Source organism: Pristiophorus japonicus, chromosome 18 (assembly GCF_044704955.1).
Source record: "Pristiophorus japonicus isolate sPriJap1 chromosome 18, sPriJap1.hap1, whole genome shotgun sequence".
In the NCBI taxonomy this organism is placed as follows: Eukaryota; Metazoa; Chordata; class Chondrichthyes; family Pristiophoridae; genus Pristiophorus; species Pristiophorus japonicus.
Window position 1 is genome coordinate 53,625,862 of NC_091994.1, and position 16,005 is coordinate 53,641,866.

General features: G+C 54.3%; 1 protein-coding gene across 1 annotated transcript in view; it reads left to right on the plus strand.

The window, feature by feature from the left end:
• Positions 1-16,005, plus strand: part of LOC139228732 (uncharacterized) — a 115,944-nt gene that overhangs the window by 41,279 nt on the left and 58,660 nt on the right. The window contains exon 7 of the mRNA XM_070860035.1: positions 40-89. Within this exon, the coding sequence (XP_070716136.1) occupies positions 40-89 (50 nt within the window). The remainder of the gene's footprint in view (positions 1-39; positions 90-16,005) is intronic.

Here is a 16,005-nt window from a genome sequence, read left to right on the forward strand (position 1 = left end):
GAGCGATCTAATTATTTAAATCTAATTTTGTATTTCCAGCTCCGTTGAAGATGGAAAAAATACCAATAATGTAGCAAAGCCGAAGAAAGGTAGGTTATAGACTACAAACAGTACGAAAATAACCTGAAGATTGTCTTGTAAGATACTTCAATAGTAATTAAAATTCAGATCACAGAAAACATAAAAATTGACAGCATACCGTCTCTGTAGTCAGAAGCAGACACCAACCCTCTGTCTGCACCAGTTTAATAATTGTGAAGGTGATACAGCCAGAAGGCAACTCATTGAGAAAGACAGAAGACAATAACCTGCCTTTATACAGGGTTTGAGTGTTGCACGCAGCTAAACCAGAGGAGAGGGCTTTTAGATTATATTTTGAAATTCATTAGCTAGCATTTTGCTAATGTGTACAAAAGTTCAGTATTTAGAATTTCATTTCCTTTAAGAAAAGGAACTGGTATGTTTGGAGCAGTGTAAGTGGATGATTCTTTCTGTTGAGTACATCAGGATTGTGACCAGTAGATCATTGGTGTTGACCTTGGTTGATTGCAGGAGGCAACAGGACCATAAGCCTATTGGTTTTGACGATCGTGAGAATTGAACGGTCCTGCTTTTTGAATAGATGGGTTTCAAGTGGAAAAAAGTTTTGGAAAAAACAGGTATCCTTCATTAAACCATGGTTCTTGTTGGCTAGTATGGATTGACCTATGCAGCAAAGTAGTCAGCAGTTCCTGACTGTGCTGCGTGTATCGGGTGCAGCATGTCGCTGGGATGCAGCAGCAGAGTAGCTCGGTGAAAAGGTGTTGAGTGGAGAGGAAATAATTTTTTAATGTCTTTCTTTTCTTGTAAACCTCAAATTTGTGATCTTTTTCTGCAAGATGTTACTGATACTAGGTTGAAGACCGATCAGTCCCCAGGGCCTGATGGTCTGCATCCCAGAGTACTTAAGGAAATAGCGGATGCATTGACAGTCATTTTCCAACAGTCTATTGATCTGGATCAGTTCCTATGGAGTGGAGGGTAGCCAATGTAACCCCACTTTTTAAAAAAGGAGGGAGAGAGAAAGGCCTGACATCGGTAGTGGGTAAAATGATGGGATCAGTTATTAAGGATGTCATAGCAACGCATTTGGAAAGAGGTGACATGATAGGACCAAGTCAGCTTGGATTTGTGAAAAGGAAATCATGCTTGACAAATCTTCTGGAATTTTTTAAGGATGTTTCCAGTAAAGTGGACAAGGGAGAACCAGTTGATGTGGTGTATTTGGACTTTCAGAAGCTTTCGACAAGGTCCCACACAAGAGATTAATGTGCAAAGTTAAAGCACATGGGATTGGGGGTAGTGTGCTGACATGGATTGAGAACTGGTTGGCAGACAGGAAGCAAGGAGTAGGAGTAAATGGGTACTTTTCAGAATGGCATGTAGTGACTAATGGGGTACCGCAAGGTTCTGTGCTGGGGCCCCAGCTGTTTACATTGTACATTAATGATTTAGACGAGGGGATTAAATGTAGTATCTCCAAATTTGCGGATGACACTAAGTTGGGTGGCAGTGTGAGCTGCGAGGAGGATACTATGAGGCTGCAGAGTGACTTGGATAGGTTAGGTGAGTGGGCAAATGCATGGCAGATGAAGTATAATGTGGATAAATGTGAGGTTATCCACTTTGGTGGTAAAAACAGAGAGACGGACTATTATCTGAATGGTGACAGATTAGGAAAAGGGGAGGTGCAACGAGACCTGGGTGTCATGGTACATCAGTCATTGGAGGTTGGCATGCAAGTACAGCAGACGGTTAAGAAAGCAAATGGCATGTTGGCCTTCATAGCGAGGGGATTTGAGTACAGGGGCAGGGAGGTGTTGCTACAGTTGTACAGGGCCTTGGTGAGGCCACACCTGGAGTATTGTGTGCAGTTTTGGGTCTCCTAACTTGAGGAAGGACATTCTTGCTATTGAGGGAGTGCAGCGAAGGTTCACCAGACTGATTCCCGGGATGGCGGGACTGACATATCAAGAAAGACTGGATCAACTGGGCTTGTATTCACTGGAGTTCAGAAGAATGAGAGGGGATCTCATAGAAACGTTTAAAATTCTGACGGGTTTAGACAGGTTAGATGCAGGAAGAATGTTCCCAATGTTGGGGAAGTCCAGAACCAAGGGTCACAGTCTAAGGATAAGAGGTAAGCCATTTAGGACCGAGATGAGGAGAAACTTCTTCACCCAGAGAGTGGTGAACCTGTGGAATTCTCTGCCACAGAAAGTTGTTGAGGCCAATTCACTAAATATATTCAAAAAGGAGTTAGATGTAGTCGTTACTACTAGGGGGATCAAGGGGTATGGCGAGAAAGCAGGAATGGGGTACTGAAGTTGCATGTTCAGCCATGAACTCATTGAATGATGGTGCAGGCTCGAAGGGCCGAATGGCCTACTCCTGCACCAATTTTCTATGTTTCTAAGCCCCGTGGGTCAGGCCTGGGGTTCTGTGATATTTATTGGTTTAAATGGAAATTTGACATCTGAGAGTGATTTTTTGATGAGGGTGGGAAGAACAGAGAGTAGGGTTGAGCTTTAAGTGAAGCCTGGCACTGTGCTTCTGCCAGCTGGACACATTTCTTTACTTCTAGATTTTGAGTTTTAAGCAATACGGGTACTCATTAACAAAGACTCTGTTGTAATTAAGTGAGTGTCTTGTCGTCATTTTAGAACCATAGAAATTTACGGCACAGATGGAGGCCATTGGGCCCATCGTGTCTATGCCGGCTGGTTCATGCAGTACCATTGCTATCAAAGTATAATTGAAGTGTAAGAACTAGGTTACATACAAACACTCCTTAGAAACATAGAAATTTACAGCACAGAAGGAGGCCATTTCGGCCCATCGTGTCCGTGCCGGCCGACAGAACCACATAGCCATTGGTCAGCAGCCCTAAAGGTTACATATAAACCTATGAACAATGACGGAAAGACAAAGAGCACCCAGCCCAACCAGTCCACCTCAGACAACTGCGACACCCCTTATACTGAAACATTCTACACTCCACCCCAACCGGAGCCATGTGATCTCCTGGGAGAGGCAAAAACCAGAAAAAAACCCAGGCTAATTTAGGCAAAAATCAGAAAAAATATGGGAAAATTCCTCTCCGATCCATCCAGGCGATCGAAACTAGCCCAGGAGATCATCCTGGCTGTATTCTATTCCCTGCAGTACTTACCATTATATCTGTGCTGTTCAACAAAAGGTCATCCAGTCTAATCCCAATTACCAGCTCTAGGTCTGTAACCCTGCAGGGGGCTTCTTAAAGGTGGCGACGGTTTCTGCATCCAACACTCTTCCAGGCAGCGAGTTCGAGATCCCCACAACCTCTGCATAAAGAAGCCCCCCTCAAATCCCCTCTAAACCTTCCACCAACCACCTTAAAACTATGCCCCCTCGTAATAGACCCCTCCACCAATGGAAATAGCCCCTTACTATCCACTATGTCCAGGCCCCTCAATTTTTTGTACACCTCAATGAAGTCTCCTCTCAATCTCCTCTGTTCCAGTGAGAACAAACCCAGCCTATCCAATCTGTCCTCATAACTAAGATTCTCCATTCCAGGCAGCATCCTAGTAAATCTCCTCTGCACCCTCTCTAGTGCAATTACGTCCTTCCTATAAAACGGCGACCAGAACTACACGCAGCTGTGGCCTAACCAAAGTATTATACAATTTAAGCATAACCTCCCTGCTCTTATATTCTATGCCTTGTGTCAATAAAGGCAAGCATTCCATATGCCTTCTTAACCACCTTATCCTGCTACTTTCAGGGATCTGTGGACAAGCACTCCAAGGTCTCTTTATTCATCTACACTATTAAGTGGCCTACCGCTTAATGTGTATACCCTTTCCTTATTAGCCCTCCCAAAGTGCATCACTTCACACTTCTCTGAAATAAATTCCATTTGCCACTGCTCTGCCCACCTGACCAGTAGATTGATATCCTCCTGCAGCCCATGACTTTCTTCTTCATCATCAACCACACAGCCAATTTTAATGTCTTCTGGAAACTTCTTAATCATACTCCCGAAATTCAAATCTAAATAGCTGATATATAGCACAAAAGCAAGGGACCCAGTACTGAGCCCTGCGGAACCCCACTGAAAACATCCTTCCAGTCACAAAAACATCCATCAATCATTACCCTTTGCTTCCTACCTCCAAGCCAATTTTGGATCCAACCTGCCACTTTGCCCTGTATCCCATGAGCTTTAACCTTCATGACCAGTCTACCATGTGGGACCTTAGCAAAAGCCTTGCTAAAGTCCATATATACAAAATGTACGCAGTACCCTCATCAACCCTCTTCGTTACCTCCTCAAAACATTCAACCAGGTTAGTCCGACATGATCTTCCCTTAATAAATCAGTGCTGACTGTCCCTAATTAATCCTTGCCTTTCCAGATGCAGATTTATCCTGTCTTTCAGGATTTTTTCCAATAATTTTCCCACCACTGAGGTTAGGCTTTCAGGCCTGTAATTACTCGTCCTATCCCTTTCTCTCTTCTTAAACAAGGGTACTACATTAGCAGTCTTCCAATCCTCTGGCACCATGCCCAAATCCAAAGAGGACTGGAAAATGATGGTCAAGGCCTCTGCTATCCCTCTTTTACTTAGCTCAACAGCCTGGGATGCATTTCATCCGGGCCTGGGGAATTATCTACTTTCAAAGCTGCTAAAACCCTTAATACTTCCTCTCACTATATTTATTTCATCCAGAATATCACACTCCTCCTTGATAGCAGTATCTGCATTACCCCTTTCCTTTGTGAAAACAGATGCAAAATATTCATTAAGAACCCTACCAACATCTTCCGCCTGCACACAAAGATTACCCTCATGGGGCCCAAGTTTCGGGCCGTGCTTAGAACGGCGCAGCCCCGACCTGGACGCCCGTTTTTCACGCCATAAAGTGCGCCTAAAAAAACCTTACAGATTCTCCGGCTCCCTGCTGGTCCTCTTGAGTCAGGCGCGGCGCAGCACGAGCTGTTGGGAGCGGAGCTAGGTCCCTGTGCTGAAAACAGTGCTGGGACCTCTGCACATGCGCGCTACAATGGGCACGCATGTGCAGTAGCTCCAGGCGTCCAAAACTGTGTGGGAGGGGCCTGAAGCACGCAGCCTCTAGCCCTGTCCGAATGGCCTCATTGGGGCTGCGTGCATAAGGCTGCCTCCCACGCCCAGCTCCTGCTTCCTCCGACCCGACTCGACTCCCGTTTCCCCGCCCTCACCGCCCCCGGACCGGACCGGACCCGACCCGTGCTCCCCCACCCGACCTGACCACCCTCTCCCTCCGACCCGATCCAACACGACCCGCGCTCCCCCCCCCCCCACCCGACCTGACCTCCCTCCCTCCCCAGGTTGCTCCCTCCCTCCCTCCCTCCGACCCGACCTCCCTCCGCCCCCCGACCCAACCCGCGCTCCTCCCGACCCAACCCGCGCTCCTCCCGACCCAACCCGCGCTCCTCCCGACCCAACCTGCGCTCCCCCGACCCGACCCACGCTCCCGACCCCAGACACGACCCAACGCCACCTACCTGTAAATCTGGTGCTGGGGACGGGCCCTTCTCCTTTCTCCCCCCCCACCCCCCCCCCCTTCTCCTTTCTCCCCCCCCACCCCCCCCCCTTCTCCTTTCTCCCCCCCCACCCCCCCCTTCTCCTTTCTCCTCCCCCCCCCCATCTCCTTTTCTCCTCCCCCCCCATCTCCTTTCTCGCCCCCCCTTCTCCTTTCTCGCCCCCTTCTCCTTTCTCCCCCCCCTTCTCCTTTCTCGCCCCCCTTCTCCTTTCTCGCCCCCCCTTCTCCTTTCTCGCCCCCCCTTCTCCTTTCTCGCCCCCCTTCTCCTTTCTCGCCCCCCCTTCTCCTTTCTCGCCCCCCCCTCTTCTCCTTTCTCGCCCCCCCCTTCTCCTTTCTCGCCCCCCCTTCTCCTTTCTCGCCCCCCCTTCTCCTTTCTCGCCCCCCTTCTCCTTTCTCGCCCCCCCTTCTCCTTTCTCGCCCCCCTTCTCCTTTCCTGCCCCCCCCCTTCTCCTTTCTCGCCCCCCCTTCTCCTTTCTCGCCCCCCTTCTCCTTTCTCGCCCCCCCTTCTCCTTTCTCGCCCCCCCTTCTCCTTTCTCGCCCCCCCTTCTCCTTTCTCGCCCCCCCTTCTCCTTTCTCGCCCCCCCTTCTCCTTTCTCGCCCCCCCTTCTCCTTTCTGGCCCCCCTTCTCCTTTCTCGCCCCCCCTTCTCCTTTCTCGCCCCCCCTTCTCCTTTCTCGCCCCCCTTCTCCTTTCTCGCCCCTCGCCCCCCCTTCTCCTTTCTCGCCCCCCCTTCTCCTTCTCGCCCCCCCTTCTCCTTTCTCGCCCCCCCTTCTCCTTTCTCGCCCCCCCTTCTCCTTTCTCGCCCCCCCTTCTCCTTTCTCGCCCCCCCTTCTCCTTTCTCGCCCCCCTTCTCCTTTCTCGCCCCCCTTCTCCTTTCTCGCCCCCCCTTCTCCTTTCTCGCCCCCCCTTCTCCTTTCTCGCCCCCCCTTCTCCTTTCTCGCCCCCCCTTCTCCTTTCTCGCCCCCCTTCTCCTTTCTCGCCCCCCCTTCTCCTTTCTCGCCCCCCTTCTCCTTTCTCGCCCCCCCTTCTCCTTTCTCGCCCCCCCTTCTCCTTTCTCGCCCCCCCTTCTCCTTTCTCGCCCCCCCTTCTCCTTTCTCGCCCCCCCTTCTCCTTTCTCGCCCCCCCTTCTCCTTTCTCGCCCCCCCCTTCTCCTTTCTCGCCCCCCCTTCTCCTTTCTCGCCCCCCCTTCTCCTTTCTCGCCCCCCTTCTCCTTTCTCGCCCCCCCTTCTCCTTTCTCGCCCCCCCTTCTCCTTTCTCGCCCCCCCTTCTCCTTTCTCGCCCCCCCTTCTCCTTTCTCGCCCCCCCTTCTCCTTTCTCGCCCCCCTTCTCCTTTCTCGCCCCCCCTTCTCCTTTCTCGCCCCCCCTTCTCCTTTCTCGCCCCCCCTTCTCCTTTCTCGCCCCCCTCTCCTTTCTCGCCCCCCTTCTCCTTTCTCGCCCCCCTTCTCCTTTCTCGCCCCCCTTCTCCTTTCTCGCCCCCCTTCTCCTTTCTCGCCCCCCTTCTCCTTTCTCGCCCCCCCTTCTCCTTTCTCGCCCCCCCTTCTCCTTTCTCGCCCCCCCTTCTCCTTTCTCGCCCCCCCTTCTCCTTTCTCGCCCCCACCTTCTCCTTTCTCGCCCCCCCCTTCTCCTTTCTCGCCCCCCCCTTCTCCTTTCTCGCCCCCCTTCTCCTTTCTCGCCCCCCTTCTCCTTTCTCGCCCCCCCTTCTCCCTTTCTCGCCCCCCCTTCTCCTTTCTCGCCCCCCCTTCTCCTTTCTCGCCCCCCCTTCTCCTTTCTCGCCCCCCCTTCTCCTTTCTCGCCCCCCCTTCTCCTTTCTCGCCCCCCCTTCTCCTTTCTCGCCCCCCTTCTCCTTTCTCGCCCCCCCTTCTCCTTTCTCGCCCCCCCTTCTCCTTTCTCGCCCCCCCTCTCCTTTCTCGCCCCCCCTTCTCCTTTCTCGCCCCCCCTTCTCCTTTCTCGCCCCCCCTTCTCCTTTCTCGCCCCCCCTTCTCCTTTCTCGCCCCCCCTTCTCCTTTCTCGCCCCCCCTTCTCCTTTCTCGCCCCCCCTTCTCCTTTCTCGCCCCCCCTTCTCCTTTCTCGCCCCCCCTTCTCCTTTCTCGCCCCCCCCTTCTCCTTTCTCGCCCCCCCTTCTCCTTTCTTGCCCCCCTTCTCCTTTCTCGCCCCCCCTTCTCCTTTCTCGCCCCCCCTTCTCCTTTCTCGCCCCCCCTTCTCCTTTCTCGCCCCCCCTTCTCCTTTCTCGCCCCCCCTTCTCCTTTCTCGCCCCCCCTTCTCCTTTTATATCAGTAAGTGAACTATAACATTGTTATTACCAATTTAAGGGTATCTAAGGTTAAGACATGGCAGGAGAGCTCGGTCATGTGATATGCTCCTCCTGTACCATGTGGGAACTCGGGGACACTTCCGGTGTCCCTGACGACTACGTGTGTGGGAAGTGTATCCGCCTCGAGCTCTTGACGGTCCGCGTTGCGGAATTGGAGCTGAAGGTGGATTCACTCTGGAGCATCCACGATGCTGAGAATGACGTGAGTATCACGTGTAGTGAGTTGGCCTTACCGCAGGAGAAGGGTCCACAGCCAGATAGGGAATGGAAGACCAACAGGAAGAGCAGTGCAAGAAAGATAGTGCAGGAGTCCCCTGTGGTCATCCCCCTGCAAAACAGATACACTGCTTTGAGTACTGTTGGGGAGGATGACTCATCAGGGGAGGGCAGCAGCAGCCAAGTTCATGACACCGTAGGTGGCTCTGCTGCAAAGGAGGGCAGGAAAAAGAGTGGGAGCGCGATAGTGATAGGGGATTCGATGGTGAGGGGAATAGATAGGCGTTTCTGCGGACGCAACCGAGACTCCAGGATGGTATGTTGCCTCCCTGGTGCAAGGGTCAAGGATGTCTCGGAGCGGGTGCAGGACATTCTGAAATGGGAGGGAGAACAGCCAGTTGTCGTGGTGCACATTGGTACCAACGACATAGGTAAAAAAAGGGATGAGGTCCTACGAAAAGAATTTAAGGAGCTAGGAGCTAAATTAAAAAGTAGGACCTCAAAAGTAGTAATCTCGGGATTGCTACCAGTGCCACGTGCTAGTCAGAGTAGGAATCGCAGGATAGCGCAGATGAATACATGGCTTGAGCAGTGGTGCAAAAGGGAGGGATTCAAATTCTTGGGGCATTGGAACCGGTTCTGGGGGAGGTGGGACCAGTACAAACCGGACGGTCTGCACCTGGGCAGGTCCGGAACCAATGTCCTAGGGGGAGTGTTTGCTAGTGCTGTTGGGGAGGAGTTAAACTAATATTGCAGGGGGATGGGAACCTATACAGGGAGACAGAGGGAGACAAAAAGGAGGCAAAAGCAAAAGACAGAAAGGAGATGAGTAAAAGTGGAGGGCAGAGAAACCCAAGGCAAAGAACAAAAAGGGCCACTGTACAGCAAAATTCTAAAAGGACAAAGGGTGTTAAAAAAGCAAGCCTGAAGGCTTTGTGTCTTAATGCAAAGAGTATCCGCAATAAGGTGGATGAATTAATTGTGCAAATAGATGTTAACAAATATGATGTGATTGGGATTACGGAGACGTGGCTCCAGGATGATCAGGGCTGGGAACTCAACATCCAGGGGTATTCAACATTCAGGAAGGATAGAATAAAAGGAAAAGGAGGTGGGGTAGCATTGCTGGTTAAAGAGGAGATTAATGCAATAGTTAGGAAAGACATTAGTTTGGATGATGTGGAATCTATATGCGTAGAGCTGCAGAACACTAAAGGGCAAAAATCGTTAGTGGGAGTTGTGTACAGACCTCCAAACAGTAGTAGTGATGTTGGGGAGGGCATCAAACAGGAAATTAGGAGTGCATGCAATAAAGGTGCAGCAGTTATAATGGGTGACTTTAATATGCACATAGATTGGGCTAGCCAAACTGGAAGCAATACGGTGGAGGAGGATTTCCTGGAATGCATAAGGGATGGTTTTCTAGACCAATATGTCGAGGAACCAACTAGGGGGGAGGCCATCTTAGACTGGGTGTTGTGTAATGAGAGAGGATTAATTAGCAATCTCATTGTGCGAGGCCCCTTGGGGATGAGTGACCATAATATGGTGGAATTCTGCATTAGGATGGAGAATGAAACAGTTAATTCAGAGACCATGGTCCAGAACTTAAAGAAGGGTAACTTTGAAGGTATGAGGCATGAATTGGCTAAGATAGATTGGCTAATGATACTGAAGGGGTTGACTGTGGATGGGCAATGGCAGACATTTAGAGAACGCATGGATGAATTACAACAATTGTACATTCCTGTCTGGCGTAAAAATAAAAAAGGGAAGGTGGCTCAACCGTGGCTATCTAGGGAAATCAGGGATAGTATTAAAGCCAAGGAAGTGGCATACAAATTGGCCAGAAATAGCAGCGAACCTGGGGACTGGGAGAAATTTAGAACTCAGCAGAGGAGGACAAAGGGTTTGATTAGGGCAGGGAAAATGGAGTACGAGAAGAAGCTTGCAGGGAACATTAAGGCGGATTGCAAAAGTTTCTATAGGTATGTAAAGAGAAAGAGGTTAGTAAAGACAAACGTAGGTCCCCTGCAGTCAGAATCAGGGGAAGTCATAACGGGGAACAAAGAAATGGCAGACCAATTGAACAAGTACTTTGGTTCAGTATTCACTAAGGAGGACACAAACAACCTTCCGGATATAAAAGTGGTCAGAGGGTCTATTAAGGAGGAGGAACTGAGGGAAATCTTTATTAGTCGGGAAATTGTGTTGGGGAAATTGATGGGATTGAAGGCCGATAAATCCCCAGGGCCTGATGGACTGCATCCCAGAGTACTTAAGGAGGTGGCCTTGGAAATAGCGGATGCATTGACAGTCATTTTCCAACATTCCATTGACTCTGGATCAGTTCCTATCGAGTGGAGGGTAGCCAATGTAACCCCACTTTTTAAAAAAGGAGGGAGAGAGAAAGCAGGGAATTATAGACCGGTCAGCCTGACCTCAGTAGTGGGTAAAATGATGGAATCAATTATTAAGGATGTCATAGCAGCGCATTTGGAAAATGGTGACATGATAGGTCCAAGTCAGCATGGATTTGTAAAAGGGAGATCATGCTTGACAAATCTTCTGGAATTTTTTGAGGATGTTTCCAATAAAGTGGACAAAGGAGTACCAGTTGATGTGGTATATTTGGACTTTCAGAAGGCTTTCGTAAAGGTCCCACACAGGAGATTAATGTGCAAAGTTAAAGCACATGGGATTGGGGGTAGTGTGCTGACGTGGATTGAGAACTGGTTGTCAGACAGGAAGCAAAGAGTAGGAGTAAATGGGTACTTTTCGGAATGGCAGGCAGTGACTAGTGGGGTACCGCAGGGTTCTGTGCTGGGGCCCCAGCTGTTAACATTGTACATTAATGATTTAGACGAGGGGATTAAATGTAGTATCTCCAAATTTGCGGATGACACTAAGTTGGGTGGCAGTGTGAGCTGCGAGGAGGATGCTATGAGGCTACAGACTGACTTGGATAGGTTAGGTGAGTGGGCAAATGCGTGGCAGATGAAGTATAATGTGGATAAATGTGAGGTTATCCACTTTGGTGGTAAAAACAGAGAGACAGACTATTATCTGAATGGTGACAGATTAGGAAAAGGGAAGGTGCAACGAGACCTGGGTGTCATGGTACATCAGTCATTGAAGGTTGGCATGCAGGTACAGCAGGCGGTTAAGAAAGCAAATGGCATGTTGGCCTTCATAGCGAGGGGATTTGAGTACAGGGGCAGGGAGGTGTTGCTACAGTTGTACAGGGCCTTGGTGAGGCCACACCTGGAGTATTGTGTACAGTTTTGGTCTCCTAACTTGAGGAAGGACATACTTGCTGTTGAGGGAGTGCAGCGAAGATTCACCAGACTGATTCCCGGGATGGTGGGACTGACCTATCAAGAAAGACTGAATCAACTGGGCTTGTATTCACTGGAGTTCAGAAGAGTGAGAGGGGACCTCATAGAAACGTTTAAAATTCTGACGGGTTTGGACAGGTTGGATGCAGGAAGAATGTTCCCAATGTTGGGGAAGTCCAGAACCAGGGGTCACAGTCTAAGGATAAGAGGTAAGCCATTTAGGACCGAGATAAGGAGAAACTTCTTCACCCAGAGAGTGGTGAACCTGTGGAATTCTCTACCACAGGAAGTAGTTGAGGCCAATTCACTAAATATATTCAAAAGGGAGTTAGATGAAGTCCTTACTACTCGGGGGATCAAGGGGTATGGCGTGAAAGCAGGAAGTGGGTACTGAAGTTTCATGTTCAGCCATGAACTCGTTGAATGGCGGTGCAGGCTGGAAGGGCTGAATGGCCTGCTCCTGCACCTATTTTCTATGTTTCTATGTTTCTCGCCCCCCCTTCTCCTTTCTCGCCCCCCCTTCTCCTTTCTCGCCCCCCCTTCTCCTTTCTCGCCCCCCCTTCTCCTTTCTCGCCCCCCCTTCTCCTTTCTCGCCCCCCCTTCTCCTTTCTCGCCCCCCCTTCTCCTTTCTCGCCCCCCCCCTTCTCCTTTCTCGCCCCCCCTTCTCCTTTCTCGCCCCCCCTTCTCCTTTCTCGCCCCCCCTTCTCCTTTCTCGCCCCCCCTTCTCCTTTCTCGCCCCCCCTTCTCCTTTCTCGCCCCCCCTTCTCCTTTCTCGCCCCCCCTTCTCCTTTCTCGCCCCCCCTTCTCCTTTCTCGCCCCCCCTTCTCCTTTCTCGCCCCCCTTCTCCTTTCTCGCCCCCCTTCTCCTTTCTCGCCCCCCCTTCTCCTTTCTCGCCCCCCCTTCTCCTTTCTCGCCCCCCCTTCTCCTTTCTCGCCCCCCCTTCTCCTTTCTCGCCCCCCCTTCTCCTTTCTCGCCCTCCCTTCTCCTTTCTCGCCCTCCCTTCTCCTTTCTCGCCCCCCCTTCTCCTTTCTCGCCCCCCCTTCTCCTTTCTCGCCCCCCCTTCTCCTTTCTCGCCCCCCCTTCTCCTTTCTCCCCCCCCCTTCTCCTTTCTCCCCCCCCTTCTCCTTTCTCCCACCCCTTCTCCTTTCTCCCCCCCTTCTCCTTTCTCGCCCCCCCTTCTCCTTTCTCGCCCCCCCTTCTCCTTTCTCGCCCCCCCTTCTCCTTTCTCGCCCCCCCTTCTCCTTTCTCGCCCCCCCTTCTCCTTTCTCTCCCCCCCTTCTCCTTTCTCGCCCCCCCTTCTCCTTTCTCGCCCCCCTTCTCCTTTCTCGCCCCCCCTTCTCCTTTCTCGCCCCCCCCTTCTCCTTTCTCGCCCCCCCTTCTCCTTTCTCGCCCCCCCTTCTCCTTTCTCGCCCCCCCTTCTCCTTTCTCGCCCCCCCTTCTCCTTTCTCGCCCCCCTTCTCCTTTCTCGCCCCCCCTTCTCCTTTCTCGCCCCCCCTTCTCCTTTCTCGCCCCCCCTTCTCCTTTCTCGCCCCCCCTTCTCCTTTCTCGCCCCCCCTTCTCCTTTCTCGCCCCCCCTTCTCCTTTCTCGCCCCCCCTTCTCCTTTCTCGCCCCCCCTTCTCCTTTCTCGCCCCCCCTTCTCCTTTCTCGCCCCCCCTTCTCCTTTCTCGCCCCCCCTTCTCCTTTCTCGCCCCCCCTTCTCCTTCTCGCCCCCCCTTCTCCTTTCTCGCCCCCCCTTCTCCTTTCTCGCCCCCCCTTCTCCTTTCTCGCCCCCCCTTCTCCTTTCTCGCCCCCCCTTCTCCTTTCTCGCCCCCCCTTCTCCTTTCTCGCCCCCCCTTCTCCTTTCTCGCCCCCCCTTCTCCTTTCTCGCCCCCCCTTCTCCTTTCTCGCCCCCCCTTCTCCTTTCTCGCCCCCCCTTCTCCTTTCTCGCCCCCCCTTCTCCTTTCTCGCCCCCCCTTCTCCTTTCTCGCCCCCCCTTCTCCTTTCTCGCCCCCCCTTCTCCTTTCTCGCCCCCCCTTCTCCTTTCTCGCCCCCCCTTCTCCTTTCTCGCCCCCCCTTCTCCTTTCTCGCCCCCCCTTCTCCTTTCTCGCCCCCCCTTCTCCTTTCTCGCCCCCCCTTCTCCTTTCTCGCCCCCCCTTCTCCTTTCTCGCCCCCCCTTCTCCTTTCTCGCCCCCCCTTCTCCTTTCTCGCCCCCCTTCTCCTTTCTCGCCCCCCCTTCTCCTTTCTCGCCCCCCCTTCTCCTTTCTCGCCCCCCCTTCTCCTTTCTCGCCCCCCCTTCTCCTTTCTCGCCCCCCCTTCTCCTTTCTCGCCCCCCCTTCTCCTTTCTCGCCCCCCCTTCTCCTTTCTCGCCCCCCCTTCTCCTTTCTCGCCCCCCCTTCTCCTTTCTCGCCCCCCCTTCTCCTTTCTCGCCCCCCCTTCTCCTTTCTCGCCCCCCCTTCTCCTTTCTCGCCCCCCCTTCTCCTTTCTCGCCCCCCCTTCTCCTTTCTCGCCCCCCCTTCTCCTTTCTCGCCCCCCCTTCTCCTTTCTCGCCCCCCCTTCTCCTTTCTCGCCCCCCCTTCTCCTTTCTCGCCCCCCCTTCTCCTTTCTCGCCCCCCCTTCTCCTTTCTCGCCCCCCTTCTCCTTTCTCGCCCCCCTTCTCCTTTCTCGCCCCCCCTTCTCCTTTCTCGCCCCCCTTCTCCTTTCTCGCCCCCCCTTCTCCTTTCTCGCCCCCCCTTCTCCTTTCTCGCCCCCCCTTCTCCTTTCTCGCCCCCCCTTCTCCTTTCTCGCCCCCCCTTCTCCTTTCTCGCCCCCCCTTCTCCTTTCTCGCCCCCCCTTCTCCTTTCTCGCCCCCCCTTCTCCTTTCTCGCCCCCCCTTCTCCTTTCTCGCCCCCCCTTCTCCTTTCTCGCCCCCCCTTCTCCTTTCTCGCCCCCCCTTCTCCTTTCTCGCCCCCCCTTCTCCTTTCTCGCCCCCCCCTTCTCCTTTCCCTTCCGCCCCCCCCTTCTCCTTTCGCCCCCCCCGTCTCCTTACCCCCCGTCTCGCCCCCCCGTCTCCTTACTCCCCCCCCGTCTCCTTCCCCCGACTCCGCCCTTCCTACCCCCCGTCTCCTTCACCGCCCCCCCGTCTCCTTACCCCCCCGTCTCCTTACCCCCCCGTCTCCTTACCCCCCCGTCTCCTTACCCCCCCGTCTCCTTACCCCCCCGTCTCCTTACCCCCCCGTCTCCTTACCCCCCCGTCTCCTTACCCCCCCGTCTCCTTACCCCCCCGTCTCCTTACCCCCCGGTACCCCGTCTCCTTACCCCCCCGTCTCCTTACCCCCCCGTCTCCTTACCCCCCCGTCTCCTTACCCCCCCGTCTCCTTACCCCCCCGTCTCCTTACCCCCCCGTCTCCTTACCCCCCCGTCTCCTTACCCCCCCGTCTCCTTACCCCCCCGTCTCCTTACCCCCCCGTCTCCTTACCCCCCCGTCTCCTTACCCCCCCGTCTCCTTACCCCCCCGTCTCCTTACCCCCCCGTCTCCTTACCCCCCCGTCTCCTTACCCCCCCGTCTCCTTACCCCCCCGTCTCCTTACCCCCCCGTCTCCTTACCCCCCCGTCTCCTTACCCCCCCGTCTCCTTACCCCCCCGTCTCCTTACCCCCCCGTCTCCTTACCCCCCCGTCTCCTTACCCCCCCGTCTCCTTACCCCCCCGTCTCCTTACCCCCCCGTCTCCTTACCCCCCCGTCTCCTTACCCCCCCGTCTCCTTACCCCCCCGTCTCCTTACCCCCCCGTCTCCTTACCCCCCCGTCTCCTTACCCCCCCGTCTCCTTACCCCCCCGTCTCCTTACCCCCCCGTCTCCTTACCCCCCCGTCTCCTTACCCCCCCGTCTCCTTACCCCCCCGTCTCCTTACCCCCCCGTCTCCTTACCCCCCCGTCTCCTTACCCCCCCGTCTCCTTACCCCCCCGTCTCCTTACCCCCCCGTCTCCTTACCCCCCCGTCTCCTTACCCCCCCGTCTCCTTACCCCCCCGTCTCCTTACCCCCCCGTCTCCTTACCCCCCCGTCTCCTTACCCCCCCGTCTCCTTACCCCCCCGTCTCCTTACCCCCCCGTCTCCTTACCCCCCCGTCTCCTTACCCCCCCGTCTCCTTACCCCCCCGTCTCCTTACCCCCCCGTCTCCTTACCCCCCCGTCTCCTTACCCCCCCGTCTCCTTACCCCCCCGTCTCCTTACCCCCCCGTCTCCTTACCCCCCCGTCTCCTTACCCCCCCGTCTCCTTACCCCCCCGTCTCCTTACCCCCCCGTCTCCTTACCCCCCCGTCTCCTTACCCCCCGTCTCCTTACCCCCCGTCTCCTTACCCCCCCGTCTCCTTACCCCCCCGTCTCCTTACCCCCCCGTCTCCTTACCCCCCCGTCTCCTTACCCCCCCGTCTCCTTACCCCCCCGTCTCCTTACCCCCCCGTCTCCTTACCCCCCGTCTCCTTACCCCCCCGTCTCCTTACCCCCCCGTCTCCTTACCCCCCCGTCTCCTTACCCCCCCGTCTCCTTACCCCCCCGTCTCCTTACCCCCCCGTCTCCTTA